This window comes from Geotrypetes seraphini, chromosome 2 (genome assembly GCF_902459505.1).
Source record: "Geotrypetes seraphini chromosome 2, aGeoSer1.1, whole genome shotgun sequence".
In the NCBI taxonomy this organism is placed as follows: domain Eukaryota; kingdom Metazoa; phylum Chordata; class Amphibia; order Gymnophiona; family Dermophiidae; genus Geotrypetes; species Geotrypetes seraphini.
In genome coordinates, this window is record NC_047085.1 from 510839821 (window position 1) to 510861425 (window position 21605).

The 21605-nt window shown below is 48.0% G+C and overlaps 1 protein-coding gene across 1 annotated transcript in view; it reads right to left on the minus strand.

Annotated features, from left to right (window-relative positions):
- LOC117355284 (zinc finger protein 208-like) overlaps positions 1-21605 on the minus strand; it is a 97430-nt gene that overhangs the window by 41541 nt on the left and 34284 nt on the right. The window contains exon 7 of the mRNA XM_033933603.1: positions 17395-17922. Coding sequence (XP_033789494.1) covers positions 17395-17922 — 528 coding nt within the window. The remainder of the gene's footprint in view (positions 1-17394; positions 17923-21605) is intronic.

The window sequence follows — 21605 nt, forward strand, 5'->3', positions numbered from 1 at the left end:
CCAGGGACAGCAGGCAGATATTCTCTACATGTGGGTGACGTCACCAACGGAGCACCCTAGTGGACATTTTCGCAAGCACACTTGCTTGAAGACCTTCAAGCTTGCGATTGGCCCGCGCATGCGTGCGTGCCCCTCCTGCCCTGTCTAGGGCATGCGTCTCCTCAGTTCAGATAGCTAGCAAAGAAGCCAACCACGGGGAGGTGGGTGGGTTGCGAGAATATCTGCCTGCTGTCCCTGGATAACACCTGTAAGTAACTGTGCTTTATCCCAGGACAAGCAGGCAGCATATTCTCTACATATGTGAGACCTCCAAGCTAACCAGAATGGGATGGAGGGAGAGTTGGCAATTTAGGAGAACAGATTTTGTAAAACTGACTGGCCAAAATGGCCATCACGCCTGGAGAAAGCATCCAGACAGTAGTGCGAGGTAAATGTATGAACCGAGGACCACGTGGCAGTCTTACAGATTTCCTCAATCAACAGACGCCGCCATCGCTCTGACCTTGTGGCCTGTGACTCGGCCCGGCAGGGAGAGACCAGCCTGATCGTAACAGAAAGAGATACAAGCGGCCAACCAGTTAGAAATGGTCCGCTTAGAAACAGAGCGACCCAAGCGATTAGGATCGAAAGAGAGGAACAGCTGGAGAGCAGAACGATGAGGAGCGGTGCGATTCAAGTAGAAGGCCAGCGCACGCTTACAATCAAGAGAATGCAGAGCCACTTCTCCAGGTGAGAATGGGGCTTCAGAAAAAAACACAGGAAGAACAATGGATTGGTTGATGTGAAACTCAGAAAACAATCTTAGGCAAAAAGTTAAGATGGGTACGGAGAACCACCTTATCACGATGGAAGAGAGTGAAAGGAAGGTCCGCTATCAAGGCTTGAAGCTCACTGACCTGACGGGCAGAAGTGAGAGCAATAAGAAACACAACCTTCCAAGTAAGGTACTTCAAGTGAGCCCGCGCTAGCGTCTCAAACGGGGGTTTCATCAAACGAGCAAGGACCACATTAAGATCCCAAACCATAGGGGGAGGTTTAAGGGGCGGGCGAACGTGGAAAAAGCCTTTCATGAAGCGGGAGGCCACAGGATGAACAGAGATAGGCTTCCGGTCAAAAAGCTGATGAAAATCAGCAATGGCACTAAGGTGAACTCGAACTGATGAGGACTTGAGTCCAGCGACAGACAAGTGTAACAGATAGTCCAGGACAGCAGATAATGAGGCAGACAGCAGCTCCTGCTGTCGAGTAGCACACCAGGAAGAAAAGCGGGTCCGCTTCTGATGGTAACACAGGCGAGTGGACTCCTTCCGAGAAGCTGCCAGGACATCCAGCACAGGCTGGGAGTACTGGAACGAGAGCATCAAGCCGTGAGGAACCAAGCCGTTAAGTGCAGAGACTGCAGGTTGGGATAAAGAAGAGAACCCTGACTCTGTGTAAGCAGAGAAGGAAAAACAGGCAGAAGAGGCGGCTCCCTGGAACTGAGTTGCAACAGGAGGGAGAACCACGGTTGTCGGGGCCACCGAGGAGCTATCAGAATCATGGTGGCACTCATGGACTTGAGCCTGACTAGTCTTCAGAATCAGAGGGAATGGAGGGAACGCATACAGAAACAGGTTCGTCCAATCCAGCAGAAAAGCATCCGTCTCGAGTCTGAGCGGGGTGTATACCCTGGAGCAGAACCGGGGCAACTGGTGATTGTGGGGGGACGCTAACAGGTCGACGTCCGGAGTCCCCCAATGAGCAAATATGTGACGCAGAATCAAGGAATAGATGGATCACTCATGAAGCTGTAGAAGACGACTCATCTTGTCCGCCAGACAATTGTGCTGGCCCTGAATGTAGACCACTCGAAGGAATATGTTGCGGCGGATGGCCCAATCCCAGAGCCGCAGCGCCTCTTGGCACAGTGATCAGGACCCAGTTCCCCTGTTTGTTGATATAATACATGGCAACCTGGTTGTCCGTGCGGACCAGCACCACTCAGTCGCGAAGCAGGTGACAAAAGGCTTTCAGGGTGAGGAAGATCGCTCGAAGCTCCAGCAGATTGATGTGACAAAGGTGGTCGGCACTGGACCAAAGACCCTGAGTGCGAAGACCATCTAGATGAGCCCCTCAAGTGTAGGCCGACGAGTCCGTTATGAGGACCTTTTGCGGAGAAGTAGCATTAAACAAAAAACCTCTGGAAAGATTAGAAGAGAGCATCCACCAACGGAGAGATTGCTTCAACAAAGGAGTCACAATAATGAGTCGAGAGACAGGGTCTCGATCCTGGTTCCATTGGGACGCCAGAGTCCATTGAGGAATACGAAGGTGAAGTCTGGCAAAAGGAGTCACATGAACCGTGGAGGCCATGTGACCTAGGAGGACCATCAGGAGCTGAGCTGGGGCTGAAGACAGATGGGATACTCTCCGGCATAAGCGAAATAGGGCCTCCTGTTGAGGCCTAGGCAAGAAGGAGCGGAGACGAGCCATGTCCAGGACCGCTCCGATAAATTCCAGAGACTGGGACGGGTAGAGCTGAGACTTGGGAAAGTTCATCTTGAAGCCAAGGCTCTGAAGGAGCAAGATGGTCTGATTCGTCGCTCGCAGAACTTCGTGGCGAGAGGACGCTTTGATCAACCAGTCGTCGAGGTAGGGAAACACCTGAAGGCCGCGGAGACGTAGGGCCGCAGCAACCACCACTAGACATTTAGTGAAGACCCTCAGAGAGGCTGCCAGGCCGAAGGGAAGAACACGATACTGGAGATGGAGATCCCCCACCCGGAATCTCAGATACTGGCGAGAGGCCGGGTGTATTGGAATGTGCGTGTACACCTCCTTGAGGTCCAGTGAGCACAGCCTGTCCCCCTCGTCCAAGAGGGGGTACAAAGTAGGAAGGGTGAGCATTCTGAACCGTTCTCTGACCAGAAACTTGTTCAGAGCACAGAGGTCCAGGATTGGACGCAGATACCCCATCTTCTTGGGAACCAGAAAGTACCGGGAATAAAATCCGGTATTCCACTGGTCCGGGGGAACCTCCTCAACCGCCCGAAGGGCCTGAGCTTCCCGCAGAAGGAGAAGCAGCTGAGACCGAGCAGAAGGAAACTCTCTTGGAGGTAGGTCTGGGGGTACAAGACTGAAGTGAAGGGAGTACCCTTCCCGGATGATAGAAAGCACCCAACTGTCGGTGGTAAGACCTTCCCATTGGGCATAGAAATGATGGAGACGACCCCCGATGGGGAGGGGTGAAGGCTCCAGGAGGAAAGGAGCCTGAAGGCTCAGACTGGAATTGTCAAAAGGACGGCCCAGTCTTTGCCGGAGCTGGCGGCTGGGTCTTAGTTTGACGTTGCTGCTGCTGCTGCGGCCGCTTCGAAGGAGGCCGAGAGAAGGCAGGCGTAGATTTCTGTGGGTACCTCCGGAGAGGAGGTTTGTATTGCCGAGCCGGAGGGGCCTTCGGTTTAAGTTTCACCAGAGAGGCGAAGGAACGTTCATGGTCCGATAGGCGCTTGGTGGCTGCTTCGATGGAATCATCGAAAAGCTCACGACCCACACACAAGAGATTGGCAAGACGATCCTGTAGATTCAGGTCCATATCCACAATGCAGAGCCAAGCGAGGCGGCGCATGGTGACCGCAAAGGCCAAGACCCTCGAGGACAACTCGAAGGCATCGTAGGCTGCCTGAAACATATAGAGGCGGAGCTGGAAGAGGGTCTCCTCGAGGAGACAAAACTCCTGACACCGAGAATCCGGTATGTCCTCCCAGAACGAGCGGAGGGCATCCACACAGAACCGGAGGCAGGACGTGAAGATAAAGTTATAGTTAAGGACACGATTCACCATCATTGAGTTTTGGTAAAGACGGCGACCAAATTTGTCCATCGTATGGCCCTCCCTGCCCGGAGAGACAGCAGCGTAAACCGTAGAGGGGTTGAACTTCTACAAGGAAGACTCAACCACCAAGGACTGATGAGAAAGCTGAGAACTTTCAAACCCCTTAACCGGAATTGTCCAGTAACGGGACTCCAACTTGGAGGGAATGGCTGTGATCACATAGGGGGTCTCCAGGTTCCGGAGAAAGGTTTGCCAGAGAACCTGATGCAATGGCAAGCATAATGCCTCACAGGGCGGATGATCAACACCCAACTCCTTCAGATGTTCCTGGGTATAACGGGACTCAGACTGGAGGTCCAGTTTCAATGCCCTACCCATGTCAGTGATGAAACGAGTAAAAGAGGAGTTTTGAGAAGAAGACTCATCCTCCTGAGGAGACACCGAGTGAAATCTGGGGGCAGCCGAGAAAGAGGGAGAAATTTCCCTTTAATAGTAAGCCGGGGCCTTGGAGTCCCGCGAATGGGAGAATGAAGAGGCTCTACAAAAGTGTCTGGAGGGCGTCGAGGAACGACCCCGTGATAGGTGGGCCTAGGAAGACCCCGGGGTCCGAGGAATTAGCTGGCGACGCCTTGGGGAAGACTGGGTAAAGGAAAATTCCTCCAATGTTTTGAAGAAGACCCTTTAGAGGCTGGTAGCTGCCTCAATGGGGAACACAACCCAGAGTCCAACTCGAGGACAAGCATGTGTCTAGAAGGTTTCACGGTCGGAGACCTGCCCCAAAGGGGTGGAGAAGACCGGAGCTTTTTAGGAGGGGAAAACCTTGACAAAGTAGCAGGGGAAAAAGGCACCCTGGATCCCCAAAAAGTTACAGGTGACTCGGGGGATGAAGAATCGCTCGAGGGAACCTGGCGAGTCTTGCGGGCAGGGCCTCGAGAAACGAGGGGACGCTCAGGCAGGTCAGACCGAGACTGGGTCGAGACCGAGGTCAGAGGTGTCGAAGTCAGGACCAGTTGGCTCACCACCGAGGAAAGCTGCGTGGTAAGAATAGCCTTAAGCATGTCCTCGACCATAGGCACCGAGACCAAGGTAGAGAGCTGCATGGGAATGGGGACGACGGGAATCCCGCGGGTTCCCCCTTCGGGTCGCGGGGATCTCGTGGGGACGCCCCCTAGGATTGCAGGAATCCCGTGGGGACACCTCCGAGGGTCGCGGGGCTGGATGTACTCAGCTGCGAGGCTCGTCTTCTCCCTACCTGCCCTGCCGCAGCACACAGCCGACCGGAAGTCTTCCCGATGTCAGCGCTGACGTCGGAGGGAAGGCTTAAGCAAAGCCCTCCCTCCCTCCGACGTCAGCGCTGACATCGGGAAGACTTCCGGTCGGCTGTGTGCTGCGGCAGGGCAGGTAGGGAAAAGGCAGTGGCATACCAAGGGGGGGGGGGGCGGTCCGCCCCGGGTGCAGCACAGCCGGCCAGGTCCCCTTACCTTTGTGGCTCTTCCCCCGACCGACCGACAACAGGTCCGGTCCGACAAACCTCCCTGACCTGTAGTCGCGAATCTAAATTACCTTCTGTTCTGTTGTCGGGCGGGCGGGGAAGCGCCATGAAGGTAAGAGGGCAGGGAGAGAGAAAGGGAGGAAAGGTGGGGTGGAGAGGAAAAGACGCTTAAGGGAAATGGATAAAACTGAGGGGGGAGAAGGACGCTGAAAGCACATGGGGAAGACAGAGGGGGGAGAAGGACGCTGAAAGCACATGGGGAAGACAAAGGGGTGGAGAAGGACGTTGAAAGGACATGGGGAAGACAAAGGGGTGGAGAAGGACGCTGAAAGGACATGGGGAAGACAAAGGGGTGGAGAAGGACGTTGAAAGGACATGGGGAAGACAAAGGGGTGGAGAAGGACGTTGAAAGGACATGGGGAAGATGGGGGAGAGAAGGACGCTGAAAGGACATGGGGAAGACGGGGGAGAGACGGATGCTGAAAGGACATGGGGAAGACGGGGGAGAGAAGGATGCTGAAAGCACATGGGGAAGACAAAGGGGTGGAGAAGGACGCTGAAAGGACATGGGAAGACAGAGGGGGAGAAGGATGCTGAAAGGACATGGGGAAGACAGAGGGGGAGAAGGACGCTGAAAGGACATGGGGAAGAAAGAGGGGGAGAAGGACGCCGACAGGACATGGGGAAGATGGGGGGGAGAAGGACGCTGAATGGAAATGGGGAAGAGAGAGTAGGGAGAAGACGCTGGCAGGGAAAAAGACAGAGTTGCAGACTATGGGGGAGCAGAGGGAAGAAGATGGGTGCCAGACCAATTTGGAAGGGGGGAGAAAGGGAGAGACACAGTAACAGAGCAAATGGAAGACGAAGAGAGAAGAGAGACAGTGGATGGAAGGAACTGAATGAGAACATGAGGAAAGCAGAAACCAGGCAACAAAGGTAGGAAAAGAATTCTATTTCTTTTTTTTTTTGCTTCAGGATAAAGTAGTATATTAGTTGTGTTGATAAAAATTTATAAACATTAGAGGCTCTGGTAGAAACCCGTTTACAAAGTATGTATTCTTTCCAATTAATTTTTCCAAATTAATAAAGTCTTTTTGCTTATTTGTAAATGGGTTTCTACCAGAGCCTTTAATTCAGTAGCATAATTACATTACATTACATTGGTGACTTCTATCCCGCCAATACCTTTCAGTTCTAGGCGGTTATTAAATGAAATAACTATTTCTGAAGTTTATAGGGATGGGCGGGGACGGAGGGGATTCCTCACGGGGACGGGTGGGGACAGAGGGGATTCCTCGTGGGGACGGGTGGGACTTTGGTGGGGACGGGTGGGATTTCTGTCCCCGCGCAACTCTCTAGACCAAGGATGGTTGGGTCTTAGGTGCAGCAGTGCGCTCCTTCGGGGGAGACCTCGAGGAAGAGTATTTCCTACGTGAGGAGGCACGCTTAGAGTGATGTCTTGAAGATGCCGACAAGGCGGCACTGACATGAGACTCGGAGGTAGGCTTCTTTGCCGGCACACCCGAGGAGGAAAGAGGAGACTTACCAGAGGCCGGAGTAACAGGAGGGGCCGAGGCCGTGGATTTCGAGGCCAAGGACTTTGAGGCCAAAATGCCCAACGAGGGCGCCGAGGCCGAGCTCGAGGCCTGTCCCGCAGGATACATGGGGCCAAAGAGTTGGAGAATCTTGGCCACCCTCCTACGAAGAGCCCACACCCAGGCACTCCACAGACCAATGATGAGGGTCGGTGATGGAGATAACCCGGTTGCACTTAGTACAGTTTTTAAACCCGGAACAAGGCCGAGACATAAGAAAAAAGACGGACGCGGACCCGCGAGGCCAGGCGGTCAGAGTGAGAAAATGAAAAACAAACGAACTGAAAACCTCTGGAAATACGTTACAGAGCTTAACTATTCTATGAGTGAAAAAATATTTCCCTGTAACTTCTTTGAGTGTCCCCTAGTCTTTGTAATTTTTGACGGAGTGAAAACTCGATCCACTTGTCACCGTTCTTCTCCACTCATGATTTTATAGACTTCAGTCATATCTCCCCTCAGTCATCTGTTTTCCAAGCTGAAGAGCCCTAATCTTTTTAGTCTTTTCTCATACAAGAGGAGTTCCATCCCCTTTATCATCTTGGTCACTCTTCTAGGTCAAATGTTGGCCAACCCAACTAATGTAATGTTCCATTATGAGCTGAAGACTCTCTGGGACAGGGATCATTACCCTGGATCCAGAATCTAATGGCTGAGATAATTCACGTGAACGTTGTCAACTCCTGCCACATGCACTGTTGAAATCGCCATAAGATGGTTTTCCGCTCACTGAAAGAGAAGCTGGGCTTTCTTGAGCAGCGACGAGCTCCTGGTGCCTCCCTGTTGAATGACCTAAGCCACTGTCATGGTATTGTCTGAGAAGACATGCACTGCCTGATTCTGGAGAAGATGCTCGAAATGCAGGAGGGCCAGATGAATCACCCAAAGCTCCAGGCGATTGATTGACCACTTTCTCTCAGAAGGACACCACTGGCTGGCTCCCGCCCAAGGAACTACAAAGCATACTTTTAATATATCTTTAACAGAAAGGCTGGCCGGAAGGATGATTACTCCCTCTTCAGAATGGTGGAATGCACCGGGGAGAGACCTAAGGCCCTGATTGTCCCAGGCATCTGAGGGGAATTTGGCACCTGTGCTAACCATAGTCTTAGGCCTCCTTCCCAGTGCATTCTGGGATGCACTGGGAGTGGCCTAAGACTATGAATGGCTAGATACCTAAAGCCACTCCCTTGGGTTAATAAGAACATAAGAACATAAGCATCGCCTCTGCCGAGTCAGACCATAGGTCCATCGTGCTCAGCAGTCCGCACTCGCGGTGGCCCCCCAGTGTTCTTTCACTTAAGACATTTTATCCTTTATAGTACCCCTCTAGCTATACCCCTCAATCCCCTTTTCCTTTAGGAACATGTCCAACCCCTTTTTGAAACCCAAAATCGTACTCTGCTCTACCACCTCCTCCGGAAGCGCATTCCAGGTATCCACCACTCTCTAGCTGAAGAAGAACTTCCTAGCATTTGTTCTGAATCTGAATTGTTCTGAATCTTCAATTTTCTTGCATGGCCTCTTGTTTTTGTTTCCCCCGCCAATCTGAAGAATCTGCCCCTCTCCACCTTCTCTATACCCTTTATGATCTTGTAAGTTTTTATCATGTCCCCTCTAAGTCTCCGTTTTTCCAGAGAAAAGAGCCCCAGTTTCTCCAGCCTCTCAGCATACGAGAGGCCTTCTATGCCCCTTATCATCTTTGTTGCTCTTCTCTGGACCCTCTCGAGTGTCGCTATATCCTTCTAAAGGTACGGCGACCAGTATTGAACGCAGTATTCCAGATGCGGACGTACCATCGCACGATATAGCGGCAGGATAACTTCTTTGGTTCTGGTAGTGATTCCTTTTTTAATAATTCCCAACATTCTGTTCGCCTTCTTGGAGGCCGCTGCGCATTGTGCTCCCGACTTCATTGATTGGTCCACTAAGACCCCCAAGTCCCTTTCTAGGTTGCTCTTCCCCAATACCATCCCACCCCATCTTGTAGCTGAACATCGGGTTTCCTTTCCCTATGTGCAAGACTTTGCATTTCTCTACATTGAAACACATTTGCCATTTATTTGCCCATTCACTTAGTTTGTTCAAGTCCCTTTGTAGTTCTTTACATTCTTCAACAGTTCTAACTCTACTGGAGAGTTTTGTGTCATCTGCAAATTTTATGACTTCGCACTTCGTCCCCACTTCCAGGTCATTAATGAATATATTGAACAGCAGTGGTCCCAGCACTGACCCCTGCGGGACACTGCTCGTGACTGCTTCCCAGTCAGAGTAGTGTCCTTTTACTCCTACCCTCTGCTTCCTGTCCGCCAACCAATTACAGATCCATCTGTGCACTTCCCCCTCCACCCCATGGTTCCACAGTTTCCTTAGCAGGCGTTCATGGGGTACCTTGTCGAAGGCTTTTTGAAAGTCCAGATATATGATGTCTATGGGGTCACCTTTGTCCAATTGTTTGTTAATCCCCTCGAAGAAGTGCAGTAGGTTCGTTTGGCAGGATCTCCCTTTACAGAAACCATGCTGGCTGGTTCTCATCGGATTATTTCTTTCTATATGCTCATTTATGCTGTCTTTGATGAATGATTCGGCCATCTTTCCCGGGACTGAGGTCAAGCTCATCGGTCTGTAGTTCCCCGGGTCACCTCTGGATCCCTTTTTGAAGATAGGTGTAACATTCGCTTTCCTCCAGTCCTCCGGGACTACCCCTGTTTTCAAGGATAGGTTGCAAATCTTCTGTAGTAACTCCGCTATTTCGTCTCTGAGCTCCTTCAATATTCTCCTCGGGTGGATTCCATCAGGTCCCGGCGATTTGTCAGTTTTTAGTCTATCTATCTGTTTGAGTACGTCCTCGAGGCTCACCTCTATTGATAATAATTCTTCCTCTTGATCCCCCCTGAAGGTTTTTTATGGTTCTGGCACGTTGGTTCTGTCCTCTTTTGTGAAGACTGACGAGAAGAACGTGTTTAATCTGTCTGCTACCTCCTTTTCCTCCTTTACTACTCCTTTTCTGCCTTCCTCATCCAGGGGTCCCACTTCCTCCCTTGTCGGTTGTTTTCCTTTCACATATCGAAAGAATGGTTTAAAATTTCGTGCCTCCTTGGCAAGTCTCTCCTCGTACTCTCTTTTTGCTGTTCTAACCACACGGTGACATTCTTTTTGATGTTTCCTGTGCTCTTTCCAGTTTTCCTCAGTTTTATCCTTTTTCCACTTCTTGAATGATTTTTTCTTGTTCCCTATCACCTTCTTAACTTCATTGGTTATCCATGCTGGGTCTTTTGTTTGATTCTTTTTGCTCCCTTTTCTAAATCTGGGTATATACAGGTTTTGCGCCTCGTTTACCGTGTCCTTGAATAAGGTCCAGGCTTGCTCCTCCGTCTGTGTTTTCCTGGAGCTGTTCTTGAGTTTTCTCCTTACCATTTGCCTCATAGCATCATAGTTCCCTTTCTTGAAGTTAAACGCTGTTGCAATGGTTTTCTTCCCCTTTGGCATTTCAGGAAGGGGTGCGAGGGATTGTTTAGGGGTTGGTGGCAGGAGGGATTGGGCATCCCTTCTGCCACGCACAGGAGGGGGGGAGTGGGCGTCCCTCCTGCTGGTTCGGAGGAACCCCGCCACGGCCCTTCAGCTGATTCTGGAAGGGAATTTTCTTGCTGCGATCAGTTTAGCGGACGTATCTATTTGAAATGTAGGCCAGCAGGGAGACACCTAGGGCTGCTTAAGCTCACCTAAGGCCACTTCCAGGTGAAACCACACCTACGTCCAGCCTTGGGCGAGCTTAAGCGTTCCTAGGCGCCTCCCTGCAACCACAACAGACATTTACAGTGTAGGCGGCCTACCTCGGGTTGTGTTTGTTTGTTTTTTTTTTAAAGTGCATCCCAATTGGCTGGTTAGATAGTGTAAGGGAACGGGGATCGCGAGAATCCCGTGGAGATCCCCCTAGGTCGACGGGACTCCACGGGGATCCCTTCCAGGCCCACAGGACTACTACGAGGACCCCTCCAAGGCTGACGGGACTCCCACGGGATGGACCCGGGGTTCCTATCCCGAGGCCTACCTAATTTCCTTTCCGGGTCTGGCGCTGAGCTGAGCTCCCGAATCCCGACGAATCAACAGCAACAGTCTCTGTCACGTAGGCAGTGGTCTCAGCACATAGGCACACAGACTCTGTGTGCCTACGTGCTGAGCTCCATGCCTACATGACAGAGACTGTTGCTGATTTGTGGGGAGGTGTCACGTGCAAGCTAGAACGGGCTAACAGAGTCCTCCTCCTCCCCCCTGGAACAAACCCAAAATGCGCTAACTTCGCCGGTCATGCACAGCGTGCAGGGCCCAGTTCTGCTGCACAAGCCGCGATCTGTGGTTCAGAGCTGAGCGGGGATCAGTCGGTGGACGCTGAGGGCTGCTGAGCTGAAGCTGCAAAAACCCAACGAGGAGCTGTGACCCAAGATCTTGGACTGCAGCAAGCGAGGATGAAACTGCTCTGCCACTACCAGAATGATCCAGCTTTCTGAAGCCCCGTGAACTTGGTTGGATGGTCTGCTCTGTCTACCAAAACTTGCCATTTCTTTCCCTCACTCTGGCTCTCTTATTCCACTTCTTCTTATTTCCTAGTCTGTCACTAATTCTATCTTTTTCTCGCCCATCATTCAGCATTTCCCCTTCACTCTCCTCCCCTTCTATCCAGCATTCGTCCTTTCTCTCCAGCATCTTCCCTCTCCTCCATTTCCATCCAGCATTTGCCCTCTCTCTCTCCTCCCCTTCTATCCAGCATTCGTCCTTTCTCTCCAGCATCTTCCCTCTCTTCCATTTCCAACCAGCATTTGCCCTCTCTCTCTCTTTCTTCTTTCCATCCAGCATCTGCCCCTCTGTCACCCCATCCATCATCTACCCTTCTCTCTCCTCCTTCCATCCAGCATCTGCCCATCTTTCTCTCTCCCCTTTCAGCCCAGCATCTGTTTCATTTCTCTTTCTCTTCCTTCTATTCAATGTCTGCCCCATCTTTCTCTTTCCTCCTTTCCATTCATATCCTCCCCCCTCTCCTCCCTTCCATTCAATGCCTTCCTGCCCTCTCCTTTTCTTTACATCCATCATGTCTTTTTCTCTCTCCCCAGGCATTCCAGCTTGTCTGTTATCTTTCCCCTTTCATCCAGTGTGTCTGATCCTTCCCCCTTTCTATCTACAGTCTGTCTCCTCTCACCTCCTACAGTATCTCACCACCTCCAGTATCTACCCTCTCCCACCTGAAACCTCAGCCGCCGCCAGACTGACGCGAAGCCTTCCCTCCGATGTCAGCTCTGACTTTGGAGGAAGACTTTCGGGTCGGCTACCTATGGCATGCAGGCTGCCTCCAACCCCTGCTGTTTGTAAGGATTGATGTGGCCCCCACAACATTAGGTTAAGGATTGTTCCTGGGTTCAATTCCCAGACAAGCCCCCAAAATGTAAGGATTGATGTGGCCCCCACAACGTTAGGTTAAGGATTGTTGTGGCCCACACAATGTGATGTTGTAGGGGTTAGATTAGGCGCCCTTACAAAACGCCAGGTCCCAGGTTCAATACCGTCACCGAAGATCCACCAAGAAGTAGACTTAAATAAGAAGCACAGCCAGAGGGGACAGCAAGAAAAACAAATCACAAGAAAAAGTAACAGGAGTAAAAAAGAACCGGGACTTAAATTGCCTATACACCAATGCAAGGAGTCTAAGGACCAAAATGGGAGAACTGGAGATCATGGCCAAAAGAGAGGACCTAGACATAATTGGAATCACAGAAACATGGTGGACAGAGGACAACAAATGGGACGTGGTACTACCAGGGTACAAACTCTACAGGAGAGACAGGACTTGCAAGAAGGGTGGAGGAATAGCACTATATGTAAGGGACTCTATCCACTTGGCCAGGATGGATACGGCAGCAAAGGATGAAGGATTGGAATCACTATGGGTCAAATTAACAGGGAAAAATGGAGCTGACATAAAAGTGGGTCTGTACTATCACCCACCTGGAAAACCAGAAGCAAACCTCCATGACCTGGAAACAGAATTGAGACGAGAATGCAAAAGCGGAATTGTGATGGTGATGGGAGACTTCAACTACCCGGGGATCGACTGGAGTATTGGTCACTCCAACTGCGCAAGGGAAGAGGAATTCCTAGAGGCTGTGAGGGACTGCTTCATGGAACAGCTAGTCAAGGAACCAACGCGAGGGGACGCCACTCTCGACCTAATCCTCAACGGAATAGGGGGACCTGCAAAGGAGGTGGAAGTAGTAGGGCCACTAGGCAACAGTGATCACAACATGATCCGGTATAAATTAGAAGTAGGAACCTCAAGGGTGAAGAGAACCACATCGACAGCACTCAACTTCAGGAAAGGGAACTATGATGCTATGAGGAAAATGGTGAAAAAGAAACTCAGCAACAGCTCTAGAAAGATGGGGACCATAGAGGAAGCATGGTCCCTTCTCAGGGACACAGTGCAAGAAGCACAAAACCTGTACATCCCCAGGTTTAGGAAGGGGTGCAAAAAAAAAAAAAAAAAAAAAAAAAAATCGAACAAAAGACCCGGTTTGGACAACAAAAGAAGTAAAGAAGGCGATAGGTGACAAGAAAGTGTCCTTCCGAAAATGGAAAAAGGACCAAACTGAGGAAAACCGGAAGGAACACAAAAAACACCAAAAGGAATGTCACCGAGTGGTTAGAAAAGCTAAGAGACAATACGAAGAGAAGCTTGCTGGGGAAGCAAGGAACTTCAAAGCGTTCTTCAGATACGTGAAAGGGAAGCAACCAGCAAGGGAGGAGGTGGGTCCATTAGATGATGGAGACAGAAAGGGAGTGGTTAAAGAGGAAAAAGAGGTAGCCGATAGGCTAAACCGGTTCTTCTCGTCGGTCTTCACAAGTGAGGACACCTCCAATGTACCGGAACCCGAGGAGACCATAAGTGGGGATCAGGATGAAAAACTGGAGACCTTAGAGGTAAGCTATGAGGATGTCCTCCGACAGATAGACAGATTGAAAAGTGACAAATCACCGGGTCCGGACGGGGGGGGACATGATTGAAACTTTCAAGATCATGAAGGGCATGGAGAAGGTAGACAAGGATAGATTCTTCAAACTACGGGGAACCACAGGCACAAGAGGGCACTCGGAGAAACTGGAAGGGGAGAAGTTTAGAACAAATGCCAGGAGGTTCTTCTTCACACAGAGGGTTGTGGACACATGGAACGTGCTCCCGGAGGAAGTGGTCGGGCAGAGTACGCTACGGGGATTCAAAGATGGATTGGATGGATTCCTGAAGGATAGGGGGATTGAGGGATACAGATAAGGGTAGATAAGAGTATGGAAAGAGTATAGATGAAAACAAGGGGGCTATAGGGCTAAATCAAGATAACATGACAGGTCATGGACCTGATGGGCCGCCGCGGGTGCGGACTGCTGGGCGCGATGGACCTCTGGTCTGACCCAGCGGAGGCAAATTCTTATGTTCTTATGCTTACAGAAAAGTAGGATTCAAAAAAGTTACAATTACAATTAGAGACTGCTTCTGTGTTCTTGTGAATGAGAGAGAACACACAAAGAAAGAGAGAGAGAGAGAAATAGGGGGGTGGGCAGGGTGATGTCCCAAGTTTCAGGTAGAGAGCAAGACGAACAAGAGGAAGGGGGTGATGTTGCAAGGGGGCTTTTATAGTTTGGAAACTTATTCTAAAATACAGAATCTATTGAGCTTCAATTGAAATTAAACATCCCCATCCGTAGTAAACTTGTGCTAGACAGAAGAAGAATAGGCTGTAGTCAAATGTAATTTCCAGTATGCCTCTGACAATAGTTTCTGATTAATCTTAGTTATCTGTGCACCTGGACCCATTGTATATCCTAAGCTGTCCATCCTAAGCATCAGACATTAACATATCTATATTTCTTGGTAGGTGAGAGTTCAAACTATTAAAATGATGATATTACCTGTGGTTTGTTATCAAATGAGTATGATACCAATGCCATGCCAAACAGAATAATATCATAAGACAAAGCAACATGAAATCATGAAAATCATGTTGCTTTGTCTTATGATACTATTCTGTTTGGCATGGCTATGAGGAAAAAAAGTCAAATTTCATCTTATAATAACAAACTTCTATTAATAATGACAGGGGTGGCAATTCAGCACATTATGGCTAATGGGAAAAATTATACAAATCTTAATTATTCTTTTTGGTGGAATTCACTTTGTCACATTTTTAAAATGGAAAGAGCAATTGCTGTACAGAAAGGTAATTATAACAACTTTATAAAGATCTGGGGGCCATTAGAGAATTATTGTAATGAATGAACATCGTTTTCCTTTCTGATGGATACATGTATTTTATTGGGGAGAGGGGGGAAATTGGATGATTAATATCTTTATTTAATGATTGGATTTCTGTTGTATTATGAAAATTTCATTGAAGAATTGTTGGGTGGGGGGAATGGGTTATAATTTCTTCTTTAATGGATTATATGTATAAGAATGTCAAGTGCTGTATATTTTATTAGTAATGTAATATTTTATATTAATCACTTGTTTGTCAGTTTTAAAATGAATAAAGAATTTAAAAAAAAACACACACACACACATCTTCTTAGCACCTCTTCGCCCCTCTTAGCTGCAAGTTGGTTTGTAATCATGATTTAATTAGGGCTATTTGAAACTGTCTTTAGGGCTGTATGAAACAGTCTGCCTGTGATCTATCTGCATCAACATCCCAGAGTCAGATTGATTTAATTTCCCACAGGCCTTTGCTGACATTAGTTATGCCAACTGAAAATGCTGATTGCTAGCAATAGCTATGCTGACACTGTTATCTGGACTTGAATGAAGGGGTGGGAGGGAGTGCATTTTTGGACACAGAAGACATGAACTTGGAAGATAGGATGGAGGAAGGGAGGGAAAGAGATGCTGAAGTGGGAGAGGGAATGCGTTTTTGGACACAGAAGGCATGAACTAGGAAGAGAGGATGGGAGGGAAAGAGATGCTGAGGTGGGGGACGGAATAGAAAGGGAGATGTGTGTCAGTGAGTGGGAAAGAGAGATGGTTGTGTACACACAGGGAATGGAAGAAAGAGGAGAATTTTTGGTCATAGGGAGGTAGTGAGGTACACATGATAGGGAAGAGAAAGATGAGAGTGAGAAATGTGGTGGAAAGGGAACAGTGGGACAGATTGAAAGGGATGCAAGAGGGAGGAATGTTGAACATAGTGGTGAAAGGAATGGAGGGAGAGATGTGGCATGGTGCTGGAGAGGGATGATAGAACAGAAAGAGAAATGTTGAGCATGGGGCTGGTGGGCAGGAGTGAAAGATGAGAAAGGGATAAATGCTGGACCAAGGTAGGAGGAACCAATGGACAGCTACAGAAGAATTTACAGAAGATGGGAAAGCGGAAAAAAGAAACTGGGACCAACTTGATGGAAAAATGTTTCCAGACAACAAAGGTAAAAAATGGAATTTATTGACTAAAATATGTTAGCTTTGGGAAATGTATATAGCAGGTGTCTTTGTATTGTGTTCAAAACAAAAGGAAATGCATTTCTGGTTTTATTTCTTCAGTGCTGAAGTATTTGCTGACTCTTGCTATGGCTGGTGGGGATCCCCAAGCACCGCCACAGAGGACCTCCTCTAGAGACGGCCAGAACTCCCCTCTACCAAGCGCAGCAGTCGCTGGCAGCATCCATGAGCCACTGAGGTGGCAGCATCTGTGACTCAGGGACGCTACTGCTGCCTGCCAAGCTGGGCAAAAGGGACCGCTGGCCAACTGCAGAGGAAGTCCTCATCTGACAGCTTGGGGTTTCTCATCAGCTGAGATTTTATATTTACATTAGAGGCTCTGGTAGAAACCCGTTTACAAAGTATGCATTCTTCCCAATTAATATTTCCAAATTAATAAAGTGTCTTTGCTTATTTGTAAATGGGTCTCTACCAGAGCCTTTAATTCAGTAGCATAATTAAAGGAAATTACTTCTGAAGTTTATAGGGACGGGCAGGGACAGAGGGGATTCCTCGCGGGAACGGGTGGGATTCCTCGTGGGGACGGGTAAGATTTTGGCGGGGATGGGTGGGATTTCTGTCCCCGCACAGCTCTCTATACAGCAGCCTACAATCGGGACGCCGTTTATAGAATGTCTTTTGATTTGCCAGTAATACTGCACACGTGTGACCCACTGGAGCACCATCAGAAATAGGGCCCCTTTTTTCATAACAGTGTGCCACATTTCCAAATAGTTCACACTTGGTGATATTTCCCCTGAAACGAAAATGAAGAGGAGCTAAAATAAATCAAGAAATGAAACAAATGTTTGGGCTGCCCATCCCTTGGAATTAATGCTTTGATACAGTCACTCCATGTAAAAGGTTTCCCTTCAGCATGCGTTCTCTGCTGTATTTCAGGCTGACCTTACGTTTGGAGCCTTTTCTACAATGGCAATATGAAAAGGGTGGATTCTCTTGGGCAATAATAATTGATATATCTTACCAAGGCTTTTTCCAACAGTGTCTTGCAGAATGGATTTCTTTCCTTTCCTCTTTCCCTGATGGAGCTGAAAAGCCATTTGGTCACTGTTTTTACTTCGTAAGGGTCTCTCTTCTCTCGGGTGTCTCTGGAGCTCAGGGATGTTTGTGAGTTCCCCGTCACTTTTCTCACCCTCAGCGACTGCATCCAGGGAGTCTCTTGCAGGGTCTCTCTGCTTCTCAGCTTCCGCCTTTTGGTCGCTGTTTTTACTTCGTAAGGATCTCTCTTCTCTCAGGTGTCTCTGGAGCTCAGGGATGTTTGTGAGTTCCCCGTCACTTTTCTCACACTCAGTGACTGCATACAGGGAGTCTCTTGCAGGGTCTTTCTGCTTCTTCTCAGATTCCTGTTGATAATTCCTTGTGTTTCGACTGTCATTCCTCTGGGAAATATTCTCACTGACATTTCCTGATTGTCTTGGGATGGGTTCGATTTCCAGAAGCCATTTTTCTTGATTCTCCTCCCTCTTCGTCTCCTGCGTTGCCTCAGAATCTGCTGGGTAGAAACAAAAGACGGTAAATTAGTAACTACAGAGCACTAGTAACAATCAAGAAACACAATTTCTGGGCTCACACGACTAGGCTAAGGTAAACAAGGCCATGGGACCGGACAATTTACACCCAAGAGTGCTCAAGGAATTGAGAGATGTTCTGGCGGAACCGTTGGCAGTACTCTTCAATCTCTCACTAAGTACGGGGATTGTTCCGTTGGACTGGAAAACAGCCAACGTCGTTCCTCTACACAAAAAGGGTTGTAAGGCTAAGGCTGCGAACTACAGACCGGTAAGCCTCACCTCAATAGTGTGTAAACTCATGGAAACACTAATTAAGTATAAATTAGATACGATCCTGAACGAGGGAAATCTCCGGGATCCCAGTCAACATGGATTCACCAAGGGTAGGTCATGCCAGTCCAATCTTATCAGCTTCTTTGACTGGGTAACAAGAAGACTGAACTCAGGAGAGTCCTTGGACGTCGTGTACCTGGACTTCAGCAAAGTGTTTGACAGCGTCCCACACCGCAGGCTGCTGAACAAGATGAAATCGATGGGATTAGGAGAGACTCTAACTGCATGGGTTAAAGATTGGCTTAGTGGCAGACTTCAGAGGATGGTGGTTAACGGTACCCTCTCTAAAATGTCGGAGGTGACTAGCGGAGTGCCACAGGGTTCAGTCCTGGGCCCACTCCTCTTCAACATATTCATTGGGGATCTGACTCAAGGGCTTCAAGGCAAGGTAACCTTATTCGCTGATGACGCCAAACTATGCAATATAGTAAACGGCTATAATCTACAGGATGCTATGGAGCAAGACCTGCGTACTTTAGAAAGTTGGACCTCGATCTGGCAACTGGGCTTCAATGCCAATAAATGTAAGGTCATGCATCTCGGTAACGGAAATCCTTGCAGAACTTACACCCTGAATGGAGAAACTTTAACCAGGACTATGGCGGAACGAGACTTAGGAGTAATCATCAGTGCTGACTTGAAAGCAGCCACTCAAGTGGAGAAGGCTTCATCTAAAGCACGACAGATGATAGGTTGTATCAAGAGAAGCTTCGTCAACAGGAAGCCTGAAGTCATGATGCCATTGTACAGAGCCATGGTGAGACCTCATCTGGAATACTGTGTGCAATTTTGGAGGCCACATTACCGTAAAGATGTGCTCAGAATTGAATCGGTTCAGCGGATGGCCACCAGGATGGTCTCGGGGCTAATGGGTCTTCCGTACAAAGAAAGACTGAGCAAATTGCAACTCTACACTCTCGAAGAGCGTAGAGAGAGGGGAGACATGATTGAGACATTTAAGTACATCACGGGACGGATCGAGGTGGAAGATGATATCTTTCTTCTGAAGGGACCCTCGACCACAAGAGGTCATCCGCTCAAACTCAGGGGAGGGAAGTTTCGTGGAGACGCCAGGAAATACTTCTTCACGGAAAGAGTGATTGAGCATTGGAACAAGCTTCCAGTGCAGGTGATCGAGGCACGCAGCATCTCAGACTTCAAGAAAAAATGGGATACCTATGTGGGATCCCTACGAGGGTCATGCCAAGGGATAGGGTCACTAAGGTATAGACTTGAAAGAGCGGGTCAGTAGAGTGGAAGTATAATTACAATCATACTTAAGGGGGTCATTAGACTTAATAGGGAGGGTCAATAGGGTGGGCAGACTTGATGGGCTATAGCCCTTATCTGCCGTCATCTTTCTATGTTTCTACATGGGACTTCTGAGGTTAAGAAAACTTTGTGAATTAGCACACAGCCCATGAAGGCATCAAAACAGGACCCCCAACCACAGCTACAAGCAAAATTATGTTCCCACCTACAACCACTTCCGATTGCATGTTCCCTCTCTCTGAGAAAATTCTAGAGCTGCCTAGGATCCAAAATACATAAACTTTTTGATTTAAAAGCAAGTACAATAGTTACAAGAGAACTCCAGAAAGAAGATGCTCCCAAAGAAAGAGCAAGAAATGATTTAAACCTATGAATGTTATTGCCAGTCTGGGGTTTTTAATCATTTTTTAATATTTATTTATTAATTATACTTGATATACTGCCCTTCTGTTAAGAGACCAAACAGCATAGTTTACAATAATAATTTACCACAATATAATCAATAACACAAAATACAGAAAACAGAGGGTCGGGTTAAATAGTCATTTTTCTCAATGGAGGAGAGTAAACAGTGGAGTGCCGCAGGGGTCTGTACTAGGACTGGTGCTATTTAACTTATTTATAAATGATCTGGATATTGGAACGACGAGTGAGGTGATTAAATTTGCAGATGACACTAAACTGTTCAAAGTTGTTAAAATGCATGCGGATTGTGAAAAACTGCAGGCGGACCTTAAGAAATTGGAAGATTGGGTGTCCAAATGAAAGATGAAATTTAATGTGGACAAATGCAAAGTGATGCACATTGAGAAGAATAACCTGAATTACAGTTATCGGATGCTAGTGTCCACCTTGGGGGTTAGCGCCCAAGAAAAGGATCTGGGTGTCATCATAGACAATACGATGAAACCTTCCGCCCAATGTGTGGTGGCAGCCAAGAAAGCAAACAGGATGCTAGGAATTATTAAAAAAAAGGGATGGTTAACAAGACTAAGAATGTTATAATGCCCTTGTGACCTAAACTAAACTAAACCTTAAGTTTGTATACCGCATCATCTCCATAAAGATAGAGCTCGGCATGGTTTACAGGTAATTCAATAAATGAGAGAAGGACATAATAAGAAATTAGAGGTTAAGAAGAGGATAGTTAGCTTTACATTTTAAATAGATAGCTTTACGTTTTAGAAAAAAGCCAGGTTTTCAGATGCTTTCGGAATAATTGGAATGAGCCTAGGTTCCACAGGGGGCAGGGAGGTTATTCCAAAGCTCAGCGAATTTGAAGAAAAAGGGATTCCTCTAATGTACCTACATACATGATGCCATTTAACGAGGGGAAAGATAGTATGAGTATGTGGGCGGATCTGGTAGTGTCAGGTCTCGAAGAATTCCAGGATAGTGGATTAGAGGAAGAATGTAGGATCTTGAAAATTAGGCAGGTACATTTAAAGTGAATCCTAGAAATCACTGGAAGCCAATGGAGTTTTGACAGAAGCGGGAAAACATGATCGAATTTGCTTTTTGCGAAGATCAAACTAGCCACAGTGTTCTGGATCCTCATCTGGAGAATTGCGTTCATGTCTGGTCTCCTTATATCAACAAAGATATAGTGGCGCTAGAAAGGGTTCAAAGAAGAGTGACCAAGATGGTAAGAGGAAGGAACTCCTCTCGTATGAGGAAAGATTAAAACGGTTACGACTCTTCAGCTTGGAAAAGAAACAGCTGAGGGGAGATATGGTTGAAGTCTACAAAATCTTGAGTGGAGTAGAACGGGTACAAGTGGATCGATTTTTCACTCTGTCAAAAATTATAAAGGACTATGGGACGCTCAATGAAGTTACAGGGAAATACTTTTAAAACCAATTGGAGGAAATTTTTTTTCACTCAGAGAATAATTAAGCTCTGGAACACATTATCAGAGGTTGTGGTAAGAGCGGATAGCGTAGCTGGTTTTAAGAAAGGTTTGGACAAGTTCCTGAAGGATAAGTCTATAGTCTGTTATTGAGAAATACACAGGGGAAGCCCCTGTAGCGGTAGCATGGAATATTGCTACATCTTGGGT